General features: G+C 36.8%; 1 protein-coding gene across 1 annotated transcript in view; it reads left to right on the top strand.

Moving 5' to 3' along the window:
- The first annotated feature begins 1925 nt into the window (after window positions 1–1925).
- The window catches only part of armh3 (armadillo like helical domain containing 3), a 28723-nt gene continuing 8080 nt past the window's right edge, over window positions 1926–22568 (top strand). Inside the window, 25 exon segments of the mRNA XM_030134664.1 lie at window positions 1926–2048; window positions 3224–3333; window positions 3425–3481; window positions 4505–4651; window positions 4946–5053; window positions 6606–6698; window positions 6781–6855; window positions 6936–7022; window positions 8872–8928; window positions 9049–9092; window positions 9583–9643; window positions 9808–9854; window positions 10399–10474; window positions 10570–10603; window positions 10606–10662; window positions 12865–12966; window positions 13212–13270; window positions 13369–13434; window positions 15248–15317; window positions 16062–16122; window positions 16214–16302; window positions 17234–17316; window positions 17679–17805; window positions 18615–18690; window positions 20573–20651. Coding sequence (XP_029990524.1) covers window positions 3232–3333; window positions 3425–3481; window positions 4505–4651; window positions 4946–5053; window positions 6606–6698; window positions 6781–6855; window positions 6936–7022; window positions 8872–8928; window positions 9049–9092; window positions 9583–9643; window positions 9808–9854; window positions 10399–10474; window positions 10570–10603; window positions 10606–10662; window positions 12865–12966; window positions 13212–13270; window positions 13369–13434; window positions 15248–15317; window positions 16062–16122; window positions 16214–16302; window positions 17234–17316; window positions 17679–17805; window positions 18615–18690; window positions 20573–20651 — 1857 coding nt within the window. The 5' untranslated portion in view covers window positions 1926–2048; window positions 3224–3231.

Genomic DNA, 22568 nt, shown 5'->3' with positions numbered 1-22568 from the left:
CCTCCACTTCATAAAATTCTCATTAAAATTCTCATTAAATTCAGATTTTCTCCTTTTCTTTTGCCTCTTCTCCTTTTCTGTCTAATGACACGGCAAACCTGAGCCTATCTCATTTATTCTGGGAACTGAGATGCTCACTTCAGTCTTTACCACAAATATTGTACCCTTGATTGTAAAGTTAACCCATAAAGACCCAAATATACGCCAGTGACCAAAAGCATCTACTGATTTAAAATGTTTAATACCTGTTGATTCACTAATCCTATCAATTCATCAGATATGACTCATTTGGATGTTCAGAGGCTCTGCAGTGAATGAGTAAACACTGTCATCTTCTACAACATTGATTCACCAGTAAAACCCATGGAGTTGGATCAATGACAGTGGATGGACACACTTGTATTATGTTCAGTTAATGATATATTTTACTGGAAAAATTACTTTTTTTCAAGTTTTCTCTGTTTTTGGTATGATAATCCTCAAATGTAATTTCAGCATGATGATTAAAATTAAAGTACATGATTAGTAAAATAAATATAGGGAAGTACTAGATTTTTACTGAAAAAAAAAAAACTAAATGAAGAAGATATATTAAGATAAATGGTGATACAGCACTTAAAAAAAGGTTAAATAGAGAGAAAAAATTATCTGGGAACGAAAAACGAAAGTAGCACTGGGTCTTTATGGGTTGATTTGCAAAAAAAATAAAAAATAAAAAAATCATAAAGTTGAAGCATGAAGACATCAACTCCTGCTCCCTGATACTCTGCTGTAAAACATCAGGTCATTCATTATCTAAGCAGAGAGGAATGGATCTACTGATAATGATATTACTAGACTAATATTCTGATTTACAGATGCAAACAAATGTACATAAGAATTGTTATAAATACATAATACATCTAAAGCAATCATGTGAATATGGAGAAATTGCTAAACATGAATGACAAGGCTTAAATAATCATTAAAAGCATTATGTATGTCACCAAAATCAGTCATCTTCTGGGTTTATAGGGTTTTAAGTGGATACAGATTACAGAAAATCAGGATCTCTGGTCCATACTGAGGTAATCACTACAGTTGTTAGAAGAACTTGTCATGATCTTATTAGCAGAACACATATACACTGTTGCCCATAAAGTTGGGATAATTTTTACATACATTCCTCTTTTTATTGTTTATGCATATCAGTAATCACCTTTGACCAGATGCTATTATTACATACCGAGTCCAAGTTACATTTTATCTTTCAAGAATAAAAAAACATTGTCACAATAATTTCATGCGAAGATGAAAAAATTTTGTATTCCAAGTTCATGGGGAACAGTGTAGATTTTTAGAAACCAGTCTTTAATCACCAAGATTCTTTACTGGTAACATAAAGTCTGACCATTCAAAGTTTATACTGTGTTTCCATAAAGAGATATCAGTTAGTAGAGATGCTGACTTCTTTTATGATGAGAAATGTGTTTGTTGATTGAAGACTGTTGAGATCCAGTGTGAAGTGTGAATAAAGGTCACATGGCCTCTTATTTCAGCGTTTGTCACAGAGGAAATAAGTCAGAAACACGGAAACATTCTAATCACATTGTAATGTGCACTGAAGAGACTTCATACAATAGTCTATGTAGTGGATTTATAGGGTCTGGATTTAGATCCATTATTTTTATTGTGACACATTATTTAATTCAATAACACATGTGTTTAATTTTCATTTTGTGATAATTAGTCACAAAGAACACCGTTTTCTTATTTTATAAAGTGGAATACATGTAATACAGCCCCATAAATCAGCATGTTCAGCTATTAGCCTGTGTAGAGGATGAATAAGACCTAGAGAAGAAGAAGAAGAAGAAGAAGAAGAAGAAGAAGAAGAAGAAGAACGGAAGAAGAGGAAAAGAAACAGAAGAAGAGGCCGGTAGGGCGCTAGGACCCTGCAGACCTGCAGGAGGACGGAGGTGCACATAGCAGTATGCTAGCAGGAGCTAGTGTTGTCACAAGGATTCATGAACTACATTTACCACATACATTTAAATATTACAATTGAGGTAAGAACAGACAACACTTCTTGATATAAACACAACGCAGTCATGTTGTTGTCAATAACTGAAGCCAAACAGCAGACAACTAATGCTAAATTAATGTTTAAATCCTGGTGTGACAGTCATTTGGTTGATAACGTTAGCCGTACCGGAGGCTAAACATTTGCGTTTGTTCACGTTTGTCAGTTTCATTGCTGATTAATTTAACGCGACTCATGTTTCACTGTCCAAGAATATTCACTTTAACGTGAACACGCCGCAGATTATTGTAGACTAGTTAGACTTTAACGTTGGCTCAGATAGCTAAAGCTAGCTAACTGGCCATCAGCCCATCCCAACTCCACTTAACGCTAGCATTAAATCATGAGCTGCTGATTTCAGCAAATGTCAGTTGATTGTAATTTAGTTATTCAACCCATGAGTTCTTGAAACGGTACGTATAACAGATAGGAGTCCTAGTTTGTTAATCCTTTCATTTTTGATAACCTTGACTTGACTGGTGGACAATAAATATTAAGCTTTTTACAAAAGTTTCTCTTAGCACTGTCCCCAGTTAATCATTAGGACTAAATAAAAGTGGTTTATTTCTTGTAGGATTCAGTTGTCTCTGGTCTAAGAGGTGTTGTATTCGACTTGTGGATAGAGGATCAGGGGAAGTTTTCAAACATTCTGCTTCCTGTCAAGCTTCAGGTCTTGTTTGCTCACATGGCCCTTTGCTTTTTAACTAAAACACTGTATAATGAACATTTTTGTCACTGTCAACAAATTTCATAAACGCTTAAACCAAAAAGTGAATCTGCCTTACTAACGTGCAGTGTTTTCCCCCCAGGACTTGGTGGTTTTACTTATTATCTGACATAGAATGTGCATTCATTGTAACATTTTAGACAATTAATGCATTTATGCACAAGTATGTGGAAGACTGAGGCACACTGGTGGAGAGTTTGGGAAAAAGTATTATCATATTAATTATATTGACTTTACTTTTTGGCTTTTGACATACATTCCCCAGCGTGGACTAGGAGCTGCACACCTTGTAACATGTATTGCCTGTGTAACCCATGTCAGCCACATGTTGCAACACAAGTACAGCAAATAAAGATTTAAAGCTTTTTGCTTTATGTATATACTTACTATGCCTTCATGTATTCTTGTGATGGTGTGTGTGTGTTTTTTTTTAGACCTAGCCATGTCTCAGGTGGAGAAGAGGGCAGGGCTGCTGAGGAGGACATCCTCCTCTAAAAAGCCCTTAAAAGAGAAGGTGGTGTTGATGTATGATGAGATTTTTGCAGTGAGTATCATGATGGTTCAGTGACAGAAGTGTTTAGACCTGTGTTAAAACTGTGTTTATGTATAAATATCATGCTGTCTGTCTGATTTAGAAAGAGGACCCAGCCAAAAACAATCCTCGCTTCTGGGACGAGCTGTTTCTAATGAAGGTATAGCATATGAATAATCTGTGTCATGAAAATGCGTGTTTAAGTGGAAGCAACAAATAAAAAGATGATCTCTGACAAGAAAAAAATGTGACAAAAAATTAAAACTTTATTTTTTTAAATTTAATTTTATTTTTTTACCTTTAGTTCATCAGGAAAAACAGGTCCCATTGAGATTAAGAACCTCTTTTTCAAGGGAGTCCTGGCCAAGAGCCAGCATGAAATACAACACGCAGTTACAGCATACAGAAATTTACAGGACAAGTCAAACTATAAAAAACAAGTGCAAGTTATTGAGTTGGTCTTTAGTGCTTTGAGTTTGGACTCAAAAGCATTCTAGGAGATCATTTCAGTCAATTTCCAGCCTTTTAGCAACATATTCCATGTGCCAGGAGCAGAGTAGATAAATGCCTTTTTACCCAGCTCTGTGCAGACGTATGGCACAGAGAGGATCAACTGATCATTTGATCACAGACAGTAAGAATAAACACTTCTTCTTATTATTAACCTGTAAATACAGGAAGGAAATACTGTAGGTATGGCCTTGTAAATAAAGGTGTAGAGAACTTTAAGAATAATATATATAATGTATAGAGACCCCTTACTATATCCAGAAAAAAAAAGAAATATATAAATATATTAAATAAATAGATAAATAAATACACCTTAGGAAAAATTAGTTGTTACAGATTTTTGGCATTGCTGTCTTTTGCTTTTTGAAAAAAAAAAAGTATTTCATCATCATTGTGGCATTTAATATTGTATGCAGATGAAAACAGGAAGTTCTCATGTGCAGAAATCAGACTTGTCTAAACAAAAGCAGCACAGTAGTCCGGTTAGTAATTTGCATTGACTGTACTATGGCCCATCAAACTAAACTTCAATTGGCAAAGTTGGTGATCCTTTGACTCTATGCTGATTTGGTCTTTTGATCATCATCTTCATAGATACTTAACACCATCCCTACACCTGTTTGTACTTTTTGCTGTACTTTTCTGTTTTTACTCATTTCCATCTTGGTTTCAGGTGAACCTGGAGTACTTGGAGTCCAAACTGGAGAGTGTTGATGGAGAGGAGGTTCAGCGCATCCAGGACAACATCAACTCTCTGTTTCACCACTGTGTTCAAGCTCTGGGAGAAGAACACCAGATCAAAGTGGTCAATGCACTGCAGGTAACCACAGTCTTAAAGGGTCTAACTGCAGATTGCATTACTTGTGTTATTGTTATAGCATTATGTAGGGATGGGGTATTTCGTTGGCTAACCTGGGAGTTAGTATTGTCCTGGTTCTCTCAGGCACTGAACCAAAAATTAATTGACTCAAAGAGTGAGATTGTGGAAGTTCAAAATGCAGACTCATCTCCAGGTTAAAGGCTCATTTCTGTTGTATACTTTATATGATGTCTTTACATGATCTCTATACACTACTGGCCTCTCCACTCACTTCATTTCCCCTCCTCTGTCTAGACTCTCTGTGCACTTTTCCGAGGCGTCCACCAGAAGAACAAGTCAGCATCTGGCTTTGACATCATCAACATGCTGATGGGGTTTGACAAGGCTGAGCAAAGGATGAAGGTGCGTGTTAATGTGACGTACAATTGATGGAAACATGCACCTGTTATTGAGGCCAGCAGCAAACACAAAAATAAAATGCAGGGAAGACAGAAAACAGAAAATAACAATTATGAAACAACAAATATAAAGAGAAAAAAGGAAAATATGCTATTTTTATAAGTATTTATACAAATCTAGATTTAAGTTTAAGTGTTATACATATTTACAATATATATTTGCACATGGATGTGGTATTTTTATAGGGAGGTGGGGGTTAGTAAGAACTGTTATAAAGTCTTAAAAAGCTTAATTTACATAATTAACTACAGTTATTGCTAATTTTGAATGACCTATTTTTGTTGAATAACAAAAGAAAGATATTTACTTTGAATTTTATCACCTGATAATTGAATGATTATCAAAGCATGTGGTCAAATAAAGTAGGATGTATGGAAAGTCTCAAACAGTTTTTATGTTTATTCTTTTTATTTTCTTTACTTATATTTTACTCCAATTGTTAAATTCAGAGAATGTGTTATTGTTCATGTGTTTCCTTTGGTCAGAGGCTGATGGCGTCACATTGAGCTAATAGTAATGTTACTTATGGCTGTTTAATGAAGTGACATTACGTGATGTGAATGAAAGCGTAAGATGATTTTGTGAAATGTGTGAAATGCTCTGAGGTATTACGTTCAGTCATGCAGTGTGTATGTTTAGGGTTTTTTTTTTTTTTTTGACAGGTAAGAATGGAAGTATGGAACTGACACTGTCTTCTCTTGTCATTTAGAGATGATGAGGCTGGAATTACTCGTTATTGCATATTCAGTCTGAATGTAGAATCCACAGGGATGGTGTGAATGTTTAATTATTTGGTCAGAGTGCACAATTCCACAAATTCCACAAAGCGGGTTAAAAAAAAAAAAAAACACCCCCGCGTCACTAGCGCAAACCCAAGACTGAATGAAGAAGACGACTCAGAGTAGGATTACTAAACTGACTGTGATCTAGAAAAACTCTGGTCTCAGTAATGTTTTGTGAACCACGTAAGCACCACCAATACTGAATAATAATTTGGACAGCCAGTGTGTTTGGATTATTCTGTTCATCTATTTCATGAAGACAATGCGCTCTTTTCTCTAACATGCTGTGTGTCTTTTCTGCCGCAGTCTTAACTTTTCCCACTTTATGTTGTTCACTTCAATTTAAAAGGATATTCAAGGTGTTAACCTCTGTTTAGTTTGGTTAAATGTCTGAGAAGGACTGTTGATTGGTTGTTTTTTTATTCTGCTCTTTATTGTACATTGTTAATGTTACAGTGAACGTTAGTACAAGTTGTTCGTTGTTGATCAGCTGTGTGTCTGTGTTGTTTCTCCGCTGTCAATGTGATGACGTCATCATGCAACAAGTCAACTCGACTTCGACTTTACTGACAAAAAAGTCGACCTGAAAAAATCTGGAGTCACTAATGCCTCAGTGCTATTAATGAAGTATCTATTGCCGTACACACGTATTGGTACTCTTTTATCTTCCAGGTGTGGGTGTCATTATTTCATGTGTTAACCATCTGTTGCAGGACCTCATGGAGAGGCTGGACAGCCTTCTCTGTGGAGATGGATCAGAAAGTCTCAAGAGCCTTTGTCTTAAACTGCTGCTGTGTCTGGTCACGGTGAGACAAAACATAAAACCAGTGATCTGAGATACTTTACATGCTTTTGGGAGCGTTTGTATTTAAACAAGTCTGTTTGCAGGTAACAGACAATATCAGCCAGAACACCATCCTGGAATATGTGATGATTAACAGCATCTTTGAAGCCATTCTACAGGTGAGGGGTTTGTTAGCTTTTTACAACATTAAACTATTCTTTGAGTTACTTTTCTCACCACTGCTATCCCTCTTGTCTAGATTCTGTCAGATGTATCCAGTAGAGGGCAGCATGGTTATGATGCTGTGGTCCTCCTGGCCCTCTTGGTCAACTACAGGAAATATGAGGTGTGTTGTGAGACAGTATGATCACCACTAAATGATGTGTTTGTCAACAGAAAAGCCCTAGGCAGCACAGAGACATAGCAAGCATTGATGAATCTAGTGATGACCCCTTGGGACTGAATATACACTGAAAACTACACTCAAAAGTAGACACAGAACCTCTAAATATTAATATTGATTATTTTCTTCCATCACTCAGAAGCTGCTATATGGGCTGTTAGAATGTGTGGTTTCCCAGAAGTGGTTTCATGGCCTGCATTTAGTAAATGTTTCAGCATAGTATATGAGATCTGTCTGGCCAAAAAATTCTCTTTGTTGCATTTTTACTCTTACTTAAACACTGGGGATAAGAAGCTGTTTATTGGTGTCAGTTCACAATCTGGAATTTTTGTCAGTATTTGAGACTGGAACATGACATTTATGCATCAGTGATGCTCAGTTTAGATTGGTAGCTGCAAAAAGCATAGTCAGCTTTTGCTTAGTTTATACTTAACTAACACTAATTGCATAATGACATGTATTATACCAAAAAAAGCAACAAAAAATATTAAGTGAAGGTGTAACAATTAAACTACAAGTTAGTTAAACTCAATAACTGTGTTTGTAAAACTATTATAAACAAGTGGTGCCAGGCACAACAAACCCCGCCCATCGCACATATTGTAGCTTATTTTTGCATCAATCCAGCTGATGTCATCATGTCTATGCATGTTCTGATGTCAGCATATCAATTGCCTATATATATATATATATATATATATATATATATATATATATATATATATATATATATGCCAAGTTTGAAGTAAATTGAAACAAAATTGATGTTTTTATAGACATTTGAAATTTCGCCCTTTATAAGTGAATGGGAGAGAAAAAAAATAATTTAAAAAATCATAAAAAATTGAAACTTTGACCTACTTTTCCCAAACTGTAATGTCATCTATTCTGGATCACTGGCAATGTATAAACCCAGTTTGGTGTGAATTGAACCAATAGTTTTGCTGCAAGAATGTTAACAAACCAAACCAAAAACAGTACCCCTTGCCTCCCCTTCAGGTGGCGGGGTAACAATTATATGACACTTTTATTAACTTTATTTAGCTGTCAACACTTCTATCCTTAGAAATGTCCTATATAAACAATTAAAAGATTTATAAAGCTGTTATTAACACTTATTTAGTCTTGTTATTTCAAGAGAATGTTATTCAGCATTTTATAAAGACTTATTACAGATGAACCACCGTTTGTTAAAAAGATACCAGTAGTAGGGTAGCATTCATTGTGAAACTCTGAACTGTGTTTTGTTATTTTCTGTTTCTTCATTTAGTTTTTTGTTTTGTTTTGTTTTTGCTGCTGTTTTTAAAGTGTTTCTGCCCTTTCAGCTTCTCTGTCTTGAATGAACACAAATTCAATCATCAAATATTTTGAACAACCCTTTAATACAACGCAGCAGATAAACATTGGCCACAGCTATCTGTGAAAGGACATTGTATTAGCTGACGTCTACAATACATTTGCATACCTCTAGTAATAAGAATGAAGAAATGGGGAAAAATGGTGATAAACATCAATAATAATATAAATGGTGAACATAAGAAGCTGAATAGAAAACTGTAGTAAGTAAGTAAATTTTATTTATAGAGCACTTTTCACAGACAGAGTCACAAAGTGCTTTATCAAATCAAATCAAAATCAAATCAAATTTACAGAAACCCAACAGAATCCTCCAGGAGCAAACACTTGTGACTGGTGACAGTAGTAGCTATAAATGCATCGACATTCATATGACAAGCAAGTGATTATGTTGATAGGAGTGTGAGATATTTGACTGTCTTTCTCTATTTACTAGTCTGTGAATCCATACATTGTGAAGCTCTCGATTGTGGACGATGAGCCAACCTTGGATGTGAGTGTGTCATCATTTTTCATCTTTAGCTGCACTGTATGACTTTGAGTCTTACATACATATGCATTGTCCGTTTACATCAAAATTTGGACTGAAATGCTGGAAACGTTTCTTTCTCAGGGAATGGGTATGGTCGTTCACCAAGCTCTGACAGAATACAACAGGTATGATCTAAAACATCTCCACGTGTCAGAGGAGTATTGTTTTTTAATGATGCAGTGTTTGGTGCGCTGAGGCTGCTAGCGTCATCAGTTTAGTTTGATGTTTCCCTAAAAATGTTCTATTTCTGTTCTCTTGAAAAGAAACAGGCCTTTTTTTCCCTTTAGTTATTTATATCTGACAGTTTTCTTTTGGCAGCCAGTAATGTTTTTTGGATGAGGCGAGGTTTGGAAATGAAAACGCTGTTTGGGAAAGCAGGTCTTGTCTGTCTACATACGCAGACAGACGCATCAAGTGATGGATGACAGCTCCGTCTATATAATAATAAATTGAGGGGAGTAGGAGTTGTTAGGTAAATGTGTTTTAGTTTACAAGTGCTGTGTTAAAGTCGGACCGTATATCTCTGCGGTTGTGTGGTCCCAATTTATTCGTTATTCTCTCAGCTTTGTCATTACTTCCCCACCTTATACCCGTCTTATGTGTTTTTTCCTTTAGACAGTACAAAGACAAAGAGGAAGAGAACCAGGGTGGCTTCTTCTCTACCCTCACTAGTATGGTAGGATCTCATTTTCAGGTTCAGGACATTTTTTACTTCTAAACTACAGGTTGATTATCTACTTTTCAGTTGTTTTAACCTCTGCCATAGCCTTCCAGCACTGTTTTTTTTTTTTTTTTTTTTTTTTTACAGTTTTTTAATATCTTGGTGTTTTCTGTCTACAGGTGGGCAGCATGTTTATTGCAGATGCTGATGAGAAACTCTCTGTACAGTAAGTATAAAGTGATAACACACAAACGGCAAATTATATCCAGCAGTGAAACTTACAAGTACTAACAGTATTTCACTTCAGTTTGTCAGAAGTTGTGAGTAAAATATGAGTTCTCTGAAGTTGTCACCATATTTTTTTTAATGTCATACGATTTTATACAGCTTTTGGAGTTTGTTTGAATGTATCATCTTTTAGATTGTTTTCATATTTGGTCATTTGCTGTAGCACAGCCTTGTCCCTTTGTTATTAGTGTCATTTACATTTACACTTTCTGTTTCTAGGAAATGCAAAGTACAAATGTCCATGTTGCTTGTTGATTAATACACTGTTCCTGATACTTATTTGCTGTGTCACGTGACTGGAAAAAATCACGACAGAATTGCCAGTGGAGTCACCTCTGCTTCATATCCTAAATGTCAAATCATTTATCTCTAGAAACACTGAAAAAAAGACATATTTTAATTGCTTGTTCTTTACATTATGTAACAGTTGAGATATAAGTGACAAAGCAATATACTACTAATGAATTCTCTTTTGTCTCAAGGACCAATGAAGCAATTCTGTTGGCCCTGTACGAGGCCGTCCACCTCAATCGTAACTTCATCACTGTATTAGCGCAGGTACAGTGTGCAAACTTTCTGCTTGCATGCACTTGCCTGTTTTTGTTGTAACTGAGAGAGTTCAGTTTCTTTGTTGCCTCGTTCTCTTTTTACAGAGCCACCCTGAGATTGACATAGCGACTACACCCACCCCCCCTACCCGACCACACCCACAACACCACTTGGCACCACGCCGCCCTCCCTAGACAGTGAGTTCAACGCTTTTACTAACGAAATAATGAATACTGTGTTTCATAGTGCATAGTTTCCCATACTACAACTTACCTTTCACTGCCTTCATCTTGTATTTTGAGCAGCGGGAGGAATGGAGATCGTGTTAAGTAGTTTAAGTAGTGACCACATAAAATCAGATTTTCGCCTGTCACGTTTTTTTTTCCACTTTAGTTTTTATTGAAATTTTATAAACACATAATCAGCAAAACAACAAAAATCGAACAAACAAACCTTACTTGGGTACACTTCACGACATTACATTCACATTATTCAGTCCCTCCACCATTCCGGTTTCTGTAATCAGTCCATTTATTCCATTTTTTGTCCATTTGTGCTTCTTGTAGTTGCAGTTTGTGAGTTATTTTTTTCCCATTGTATAAATTCCTTAATAATTGTGATTTATTGGTCCTTTGTTGGTTGTTCTGTCTTTCCCCAGTTCCTTGAAGTAGCTTTTTTGCAAGCCACTAAAAATACCTTAAACAAATATATGCTGTTTCCCACTATATTTTCATCAGACAAGTTACACAAATACAGTACATCACAGCACATTGGAATCTTGGACCCCATTATGTATTATAGCTTGGTCCGTCACATTTAAAGAAGGAAACTGTAGAAGAGGTTACCATTAAAGACCTAGAATTAGTTTTGTGGCAACTTCCAATTTAAATTTTTTCTACATTTAACCTTTCCTAAGTGATTTATCATTATTTATTATATTATCCTCTGCATTTTGCATTTTTCACTGCTGTCAATTCATGTATTTTCCTGTATTTAATTCACTGATCATGTAGCTGTTCATAAAAGCTCAGAGTAAATTCAAAGGTTATTGTATCAAAACATCGAAAACTGAAGAAAAAGTGACTTTTTTGGCAAACTTTATCATTAACTGAACATAAAATCAAGCGTCTACAGCCATTGTCATTCATCTAACTCCATGGGTTTTATTGGTGAACCGGTATTGCAGAAGATGATGGTGTTTCCATGTCACTACGGAGCTTATGAACATCCAAATGGGGTCATATCTGATGACCATGAAAAGCTGAAGAACTGCACTTTACTTTAGTTACTTTAATGTATTGATAGGATTAGTGGTTCTAAAGTTATTAAATATCTTGGATCAGTGGATGCTTTTGGTCACTGGTCATTGTGTCAATTTTTGAGGGTTAAAGTGGGTCAGTTTTTGGCAACAAGGGTCTACCTTGTTGACTGTGTTGCATACATTTTTGATAACTCCCTCTCCTCACACGGCGACTTTTACTCACTGCTGCCTTGAGCAGAAACACTTCGGTACACTTTCACCTACAGCAGCAGCCTTCCATAAAATATTAAATAGCTTTTACCTGGTTAAGATACTCAAAAATAGTAAACAGGCCTTTTTATGTGACTCTTTCAACATAATCAGATTATCACGCGAAACCATGAAGATTACTGTCGGTTTCTTTGTAGATTTACAGTGCTGCTGCTATTTTCAAAAGCAAGTCATTTAACATGCACACATGCTTTAACTCCTAAAAGGTGCATGTTTTCATCTCCAGCTGGCTCTCCCTACTTTGCCTTGGAACTAAGAGCCATTTTTGGTATAAAATATTAACCCCCAGTCTCAAATCCAGATGAGTGTTTCACATGCAGCGTGCATTATGCCATGTTATGGGAGCGGTGGTTCCAATCCCCAGAGGATCCTCTACTCGGGAAAGGAACATGTGCCTGTAATCACATGTTGGGTATATACTTTTTTCTTGCCTGTATGATGGTATGTTTCCTGACTGTGAAATGTGGCTTTGCTTTGAGCCTGCAGCAGAAGAAGAGCTGAGGAAAAGGAAACATATGTTTGAGAGTTTAGGAGTATAGAAATGACCAGCTCATCTTTTATCCATGAAACAAGCTGTATGATTCGGCAAGCAGAGATTTTTAAAAGGATCAAGATGCTTGTCTAGACATCACAGCAGGCTACAGTAGCGACAGTAATGAGGCAAAGACAGAACTTTTAGCGATGCTTTTATTTGCTTGAATGAACACACCATCTGCGCAAACAAATTTGACAGCTAATACACTTAGTGTTACACTGCACACTTTACTGACTCCAGCCTTGATTGTTGTTCTTTTTTTTCCACTTTCTTTTGTTTTCATAAGTGTTTATTTCTCACTGCTGTGGTTTTATTTGTGTGTCTGCTGTACAGTGATGAATAACCCAGAACTGCCTCTGGATCCCAACCTCCAGACAAGCAACCTTCTCATCACCTTCCTCAAGTACGCCTCCATTGTAATGCAAGATACGAAAGGTAAACAATATACCACTATTTCACTGTTTTCCTTCTCTCTCTGTCCTTAAGAGCATTTAACAACAACAACAACAACAACAATAATAATTAGAATGGATTGGATTTCTATAACGCTATATACTAAGAACTTAGATGGTTCTTGATGTGGTTCTTCTACTGAAAACTCAGTAAACTACTCAAAACCAGAAACCAAAACATTCCCTCTGTCCAGCCTGTTATTTACTGTCATATTTGTGCATTTGCAGATGAGCATCGACTCAACAGCGCCAGATTGTGCCTAATCATCCTCACCTGCATAGCTGAGGTATCAGAAGCTCACTCCAGTTTTGTCCTTTAATTGTAACAATCCAACCATTAACTGTCCACTGACCTTCGCTCTGACAACACCTCTGTGTTTGACAGGACCAGTACGCTGATGCCTTCCTTCATGACGACAACATGAACTTCAGAGTCAATCTCCACAGAATGGTGAGTTGGGAACAACTAAATATTTACAAATTATTTAAAACTGCATAAATAGCAATGGCCCATTTTAAAATGCAAAAAAAAAAAAAAAACCCCAGAATGTCTGTTAATGTAAAGATGAGTTGTTGCCTATGTGACCATTTGTCTCAAAATGTATTCATTTCTTTAACTACTACTTCTTCTTCTTCTCCTTCCTCTCCTTCTCCTTTTTCTTCTCCTCCTTCTTTTCCTTCTCCTCCTTCTTTTCCTTCTCCTCCTTCTTTTCCTTCTCCTCCTTCTCTTTCTCTGCCTCCTCCTCCTTCTTCTCCTTCTTTTCCTTCTCCTCCTCCTCCTCCTTCTCTCCTTCTTCTCCTCCTTCTTTTCCTTCTCCTTCTTCTCTTCCTCCTTCTTCTTCTCCTCCTCCTCCTCCTTCTTCTTCTTCTCCTCCTCCTTCTTCTCTTTCTCCTCCTCCATAGTAGCTGTCATAGCACATGATATTTTGACCTGTTAAATAACAGAAAAAATTTCAAATAATTAATGGTTTTACAAATTTCAAGTCAATATATCTAGATTGAAAATTATGTAGAATCATTTTATTTAATTTAAACTTCTTTTTTATAACTGGATAACTGCAGTTGGAGAGAAAATGTTGTCTTCATTTGAATGGGTCTGATACAAATTGACTCATATTTACATTTTTTTTCTGATTCTTTCAATTACAACATCACATTTAAGTTAGATTTTAATTCAGAGACAGATGTTACTTATTGTTATACTGATTAGATCATTGTAGAAATGACTGACATATCCATTCTCACAACACACATCTACCTTATTTAAACTGTTATCAACTAATTTGTGTAGTGTTGATGCACATATGTACAGGGTGAGTCAGAAAAAACGCTCTTTTCATTTAAAGACATTGTACCACTGAAATGGAAATGCTTATTTTTCTTTTGATTATACAGTCATATTGATGTGGTTATTGAGCATGTCTGGTGATTGAATCATTGATTTATGGCATAGCATAACAGAGGGAATGTCCATTGTTTATTGTGCACCGAAATATCTGCCAACACAGTTTATTGCCACCCGTGAATGAAATTGAAATTGTCAACCATTACAGCATGTTTACTCACCATCAAAATGTTTGTCTCAACGAAGTCGTCCGGCACGACCTTCAACCTGGCTACCATTCAGATTGATGCAAATCTGTGCTCGTTGTCGCATCTCTAACACAGCTCTTCTCGCCATTCGTGTTCGTCGTAGGGCTTGGATTTCAGCCGTGATGCGATTTCGGAGTTCCTGAAGAGTTTGTGGAACAGTCTGATACACACAGTTTTTAAGATACCCCCACAAGAAAAAATCAAGGGGGGTCAAGTCCGGGGATCTAGGTGGCCACTCTCTCTCCTGACCCAAACAGACAACTCGATGAGGAAATAATACCTGCAATCGCTGTGGTCTTGCCATGATGAAAACTCCCTGGGCACTGTCATGTAGGCCTATGTCCTGAGTGTGAAAGCAAAGCCTCGACTCCTGTAATTGTTGTCAATTTCAAGTTTGTTCACTGTGGCATACATTGTGTTGGCAGGTATTTCAGTGCCCAATAAACAATGGACCTTCTCTCTCTTATGCAATGCAATAAATCTATGACTACATCACCAGACATGCTCAATAACCACATCAATATGACTGTATGGTCAAAAGGAAAATCAGTGTTTCCGTTTTAGCAGTACAATTTCTTTAAATGGAAAGAGCGTTTTTTCTGACTCACCCTGTACATCAATGTAAATATATGAATGTAATTCTGTCTGCATGTCCTCCTCTATCATTTCAGCCCATGAGGCACAGGAAAAAAGCAGTGGATAAGAACATTCCATCACGGCCGCTGGTGTGTGCTGTTCTAGGTACGGACCACAGATACAGCCGCTGTTTGCTGAGCACTCACCCTGCACCGACTCTGATTTGAGGTCGATGTCACTGCCTCCGGTTGTAGCAACAAGAGAGACTGAAAACTGACAAATCAGTCTAGAGTCACAGCTGCCAGTTATACCTTTTATATAATACAGACTTCCTTCTCTGCCTGTTATTAAATATAGAGCAGGACATACTGAGTTAACATTATACTCTAAAACTCCTTATTATTAAAGTTTTGATTCATGGTGTTCACATTAATTGTTTTTATTTTTACTTGTAATGTTCTTTCTGGGTTGGAGTTCTGTTAAAACTTTTGACACTTTAACTTGTTTTGCCAATAATAATAATAATAATAATAATAATAATAATAATAATATTAAGAATAATAGTAATGTACATTTCTGTGAGATTGAAACCTCTTGCTGTGATATATTAGATGAGATTAGATTAGACTTTATTGATCCCACAAAGGTAAATTCAGTGGTCAAGACGGCAACAGAATATAGTGCAATAAAAAAATGTACATGCATAAGGATAATGCAAAAAAACAAGACAGTGCAAAAGCAAACAATATAAAATAAAAAATAGTAGTAGTAATAAAAACACTATATATATATATATATATATATATATATATATATCTTTACATCAGAGAAAAAAATTGCAGAAAGTCAGACCATACACATATATTTCTCTAACAGGTATTTTCCTGTATCTTGTGCCCATTTTTCTAGATCTGATGGTGGAGTTTATTGTCACCCATATGATGAAGGACTTCCCCATGGATTTATACTTGTGAGAAAACACACACTCTATGCAGATGTGTTTTTTCTATCTCCAGCTGTATAGCTTTATCATCTTAGTTGTGTGTTTACATTGTGTGCAGGCGCTGCGTACAGATCATCCACAAACTCCTCTGCTATCAGAAGAAGTGCAGAATCCGGTTACACTACACATGGAGAGAGCTGTGGTCAGGTAAAGACCATTCACTCTCTTAACACTTTCAGATAAAAACATTGAGAGCTAATTCTTGAGCTGGTGAATTGGAGCTGAACCAACTCAGAAAACCAGCCCCATAAATTTGTAAGAAAGCTACTTGGAGGACAAATGACACTGCCTTTCTGAAGTTTATGCTACTTTATTTAGTATTAGAATTAAGTACAGAAGAAATGGGGTTTTTGATGGATTTTTTTCTGTTGAAGTCGCATGGACATGACACGCACACTTTAAATAAAGACAATATTTGATTTGCTGTGTCACTTTTAGACTTGTGTAGTAACAGTTTCAGCTTTTCTTTTTTTTTTTTTTTTTTAAGCCAATTTCCTTTGGAAGTCATTGGGGCCTGTTGTTTTTTGGAATGTGTTGCATCATTGAGATTGGATAATGAGTCTCTAAAGAAAGCCCGATTCATGGCAGTGGCCTTTTTTCAGCCTGGTCAACACACAAAAGGATAACATTTCAAGCTATAATGGCCTCGTCACACTGTGTCTCACTAGAACAGAGATTCTTCTAATCAGACCAATAATCGACTTAATTCCCTGAATAACGTCGATCCTCTCCTCCTGGTGGTGATAATAGCATACCATGAAATAAGACTGGGGAGAAAAATGAGCCAAATTAAAGCAATAGACTTGTTTATCTCCTTTCAGCATGTTATTGTGCCAGCTTGTGTCGGAGCTTGTTAAAAGCTTTTCTTTGTGCACTTTTTTTTCTTTTTCCGTTTTATTTTCCTGTATTGAAGCTTGTGAAAGGACTTGATTTGCTGCTGAACCCCCTCCCCCGCTCGTGTCTCTATTATCAACCTTAATAAAGATGCACCCCAAGTGCTGCCATATGCATCTGCTGGTAGACGACTATTAGCGCTCCAGCTTATTTTATTAACGTGTGCACGTCCCCCTCTGCACAGCCCTCATCAACCTGCTGAAATTCCTGCTGTCAAATGAGACCACGCTGCTGGCCAAGCACAACATCTTTCATCTGGCCTTACTGGTGAGAAACACACACCCTCACATTACATACAGACACAGGCTTGACAGTGCAGTTTGTGATGGGAATTGCTTCTGTGTCACGTGTTATGAGGGGGGAGCCAGATGCTGTGTCAGTGGTGCTGCCTGTGGCCTAGCTGTGTCTCCAACTGAAACTGCACACAAGAGTTTCTACTCCTTTTATTAGTTCATCAAAGGAGACCAAAGAGGCCACAAGAGCTGCATGAACTCAAACTGATGCCATCTAAAGTTGATTTCCCTAAAGAGCTGCTATTTTTGGTTTTGGTTTTTCTTGTTGTCTTTTGTTTTGTTTGTACAGGAACGTTTTGTCCTTTTCAAGCTAATGCATCCCTTCTTCCTGTCAAGGTGGTGAACCTGTTCAACATGTTTATAACCTATGGCGACACGTTCCTGCCCACATCCAACAGCTACGATGAACTGTACTATGAAATCGTACGAATGCACCAGGTCTTTGACAACCTCTACTGTATGGGTATGTGATGAGACGTTTATTTAAAATTTTCTAAGCTAATTTTGGGCTTTTTCATCATTATTAGAGACAGTGTAGGGAGACAAGAATTATGGGGCAAGAGAGGAGGAATGACATGGAGCCTTGGCCTGGAATCAAATCCAGACAAAAAGACATTTGTATCATTATTTCTCATTTGTGTCATGTATTTCATAAATTTGTCTCACCAGTGAAAACTTAGCATCTTTTGTTTATTTTTATTTCAAGATATAAGACACTCATTGTTTCATTTCCAGTGTTATTAATCATTATTTAACAGCACTAATGTGTAAGGATTAACATAAGTTTTAGAATTTTAGAATCAGGAGGTTCCACAAATATCTTTATGGTGAATTAGAGTCAATATGTGGATGCATCTTTCCACACTCTTGGATAGCCTGAACTCAGATGCAGATTTCTTGGGCTTGTGCCCATAGTTCACATCCATCTGTCAGAATCTTTGAACCCTTAAATCAGATCTGCTCTAAGGTTCCATCATTTTGGTTTTCAATGACATATACAAACCTAGAAAGCAGACATTTTAATGGGATCTTAGCACAAATAGGGGTTTTTGAGCTATATGTCTTGTTTAAAAGGCTGCATTTAGTAGATCTGATTGTGAGATGATAAATTTCAACTAGTGGGTCAATCTTAGAAAAACTGACTCTTAAAGACAACTGTTGGACTTTACTTACATCAGTTTGGTTAATAAAAAACAAACAAAAAAAAACAAAACTTCACATTAATGACAATAACTAATTAAGAAACTATTGACTTGGTGTCTTTGTTTCCAGTTCTGAGAGTTTCAACCAACACTGGCCAGTGGAAGGAGGCAGCAAGCAAAGTCACGCACGCCCTCGTTAATGTTCGGTAAAAATACAAACATGCAGACACACACTGTGACACTTAAAACATTTCACACAGAAGGAAAGAGAAAATAGTAAAACATATACTGAAGTGAAAAATGTGATGGAGGAAGGTCAAAATAACTTGAATGAAGTGTTCGTGATTTAGATTTTTCACACACACCCCCCTTTTTTTTTTTTTTTACTCTCTCCACTTCCTCCCATGGGCCCCTCTGTTCGATAATTTTTAAGCCTTTATCTCCTCCACCCCAACTCAGTTCCACTCACATACTTACCAGGTTCTCTCCTCTGCCATTTCCTACTGTAATCTGTAATTTCGGCTCCATCTTCTCTGAGGAGATGATCCTTGGAGGTCACCCCGGCTTGGAGGTCCCTAAGGGGGCACGCAGATGACAGGAGGGCTCTCTTAGGACCCATCCAACCTCGGTGCTTAAATAGACAGTAATGAGGGTTTAGGTGTAGGCGGAGGGGGAGAGATCTGAATAAATGAGTAAAGGCAGAGCGGCACAGAGAACCTAGAGAGACTGTGTTGAAATTAACTCAAATATAGGGACCATTTCCATTTTATTCTCATCAGTTCACTCCTCCGTACACTGGCCTACCAGACGTAAATGACAGCAGATTTACCGTCGTGAAGAAGTATGCATTTTTGTCACTCTAATTTGTTTGATAGATGATGCATACTAAGCCAGTATGAAATAATTCATTTCATTTCTCAGCTCTGCTTATTGTATCATCTCATATTTGCGCTATAAAGCCGTTTATTTTGTAGAAATGAATGCTAATGCTGGAAAGGATTGAATTTACATGTGAGGATCCTCTGGTGCACTCATTCAGAATAAAAGAGACAAAACGGAGCTGCCTTAAGAATAAGAATGAGTTTCGGTTTTAAAGAGCCTGTCTGTATTAGGACTGTGCATCCTTAAAGGGGTTACATGTAGTACTGATATTCCAAACTCAACAGGAGGAGGAAGTCATATACCGGAATACGCTTAGGACTACCAAAACCACCAACCAATCAACAGACTGTGTCATTCACTAAATGAAGTATAAAGCTCATTGTTTACGCACATTTGTATTATGAGATCATCAAGTTTTCTTCTTCAAATAAAAAAATCATAGCAGGTTGTTTTGACAGTTGGTCAAAATAACAGTGTCATATAATCTTCATATGCTGTGTCAGCTGATAGTTTACATTATAGCTATGTTAGCTTAGCTCTATTTTTAGACAGAAAACAGCCACAATAAAGCCAAAAATCACCTCAGTTTTATGTAGTTTGTGTTGCCAGTAGCCGCACTAAAGATCTGTTTGGAACCAAATAAACAAGGTAAGAACTGACACTGTTTAGTCTGAACCAAGGATCAACAAATGACAAACCTAGCAAAGATTATAACCTCACATAATTTTATTCCTTCATAAGTTTCACAATACAACTTGTGTGTAGAAGAAACTGATTTCATTATCAAACGCCATTCTTTTCATTTAAAGCTGTTTCCAGTGGAGAAAACAACAGTGTCTCAGCTTTTATCACTTTGTCATTTTCTTTGACTCTAATAGTTGTTTCTTAGTGGTTCTCATCCCATCTGGTCATTTTCTGATGCTTTGGTCGAAGACCCCATAGTGTTAGTTTTCCTCACCATGGGAGACTGGTAGAGTGACTCACTACTCCCTCTAGTGGACACATAAATCCCACAGCCATCAGTGTGAATATATTCAATTCATATTTCTACAATCCAGTACATTGGCATGTTTGACATAACTTCAGAACTTTTTATTTTCAAAACTGTCTCTTTTTTAATTATTTGAAAGTAAAAATATCTCATATAGCCCCTTAAAAGAGAACAGGCCTTCCATCATGTTTAATTTGTTGTTTTGTGTTTTACAGGGCCATCATCAACCATTTTAACCCCAAGATCGAGTCATACGCTGCCGTGAACCACATTTCCCAGCTGTCAGAAGAACAGGTACACATCACACCCTTTTCCACCCTCAAAGCTGCATGTGAATAAAAAAACTTCAGTGACATTTCTGGGCCATGTGGGCTGAACTCTTTTGAAACTTCACTCTTGTCATTTGGAAACTAATTCCTGTGAATTTTTTATTGGGCAAGCAGAAGGTTTACAGTGTTCAAGGAGGGGTTTCACTGCATTTTAGTTGGAAAGAATGGCTTTTCATCAAGGAGTGGTTACAGTTGTTTGACAGATATGAATGACTCGGGTGTAGTTTTATTGTGACAAACACAGAGAAGAGCAGTTATCATGCGCTCCTGAGCTTAAGCTTATCATCAGTGATTCATTGCGTGCGCTGCAGACAGGTGGGAGGACTTTGTTTACTGTGTCCGTAAGAAACGGTGATATACACATTTTTAGTATTATCACTTTTTTGACACCCAAACATAGTTTTAAAACAATTTTCTCCAAGACTTTGGCATTTTTCACTTTTAAAGATGACATTACCATAAATATAAGCAGAAGTCTCATAATTCTGTTATTTTTCAAAAACATGTAGAAATATGGAAATTTATACAAACACAAACAAGTATGCAGGATTTGCCATTAAGCTGCTGAACAGCTATTTCAGCTGTTACTCCTTCATTTATTAGTTTGGAAAGAGACTGAAACCCTTAGCTTCATTAAAAAACTTTATCATTTATGTCAGATCAGTGGCAGTTGAGAATAGGAAAACAGCTGGAAGAGTCTTTTTTTTTACTGGCTGATAAGAGAGTGATGGATTCAGTCATTATACTCCCCAATTACCTCTCCGCTTTTATCTGTTAGATTTATTCACAACACATAGACAAGGCAGAGTGGCTTTTGGTGTGGATGAGCTGCCACTGTTATTATAGGATTTCCACTTGTGATATTTACACACTTCTAATTAAATGAAGTACCTGGTATTTGGTTTTTAATTAGCAGTTTCCAGAAGTTACTGTCATTGTCTTAGTGGAGCGACTGCAATATGAAACTGTAGACAGAATAAACGTTTGGTCGAGTAAACTGGTTCACAAGGCTGACTGCAAAGGAAGGTATTTGACCAGTGTTGTTGTCTTTATTTCTGGTGGATTGACAGTCTGTCTATATTTATAATGTCAGGTCAAAGATAACTGCAGGCCTTCTGTCTGCTCATGTAAAGAACATCATTCAACATCGTGCTCTTGGTTCTTTAAGCTCATTGTCTTTGTTCACATGTGTTCATTCATTCTAAATAGTGCTGGGCAGCAATTTTTTTTAATCGCGTGGATTTCTGCGATTAATCGCATAGTTATATGGGGGGGGTTGCCGGCATCAACAGCGTGTATTGCCTTTAAGTGATATTTCAGACTCGAAGTACTCCAGTGATAAAAAATAATTCCACATTGCAGTGCTTACAAACAACTTTGGCCTTATCAACCCCACCATCTTAAGACATTTAAAATGAAAATATCCATGTAAAAGACCGATACTTTTCTCCATGTTTATGTCCCCACCAGTTTATTTCCAGTTGTGAGTGACTGACAGGAGTCTTAAGCCCACTAATCACTACTAATACTAATAAGCCCAATAATATGTGATGTTCAGTTGTTAAAATCAAGCAAAGGGGGCTCTCTAGTGGTTGGAATAAGTTGCACTAACGTATGTTTTGTCCTTTCGGTGTTACCGTAGCCAGTTCTGATATAAGAAGGACCTAACAGACATGTTTCTTTCACTCTGTTTGTATGGCCTGAAAAACATTTGCCTGTGAGTATTTTATGTTCAGTTGTTGTAAGAATGAATAGTATAAAATATCTCTGATGTGAACCTTTGTAGCTGGATAAAAAGACATTGTAAATCTTAAATTAATCTGTAAATGCTAATTGTTAGCGTGTCTATGGATTTTCCCATTCAAGTTAGCATCGAGCGAGC

This window comes from Sphaeramia orbicularis, chromosome 1 (assembly GCF_902148855.1).
Source record: "Sphaeramia orbicularis chromosome 1, fSphaOr1.1, whole genome shotgun sequence".
Taxonomy (NCBI): domain Eukaryota; kingdom Metazoa; phylum Chordata; class Actinopteri; order Kurtiformes; family Apogonidae; genus Sphaeramia; species Sphaeramia orbicularis.
This window is presented reverse-complemented; position numbering and strand designations above follow the sequence as displayed.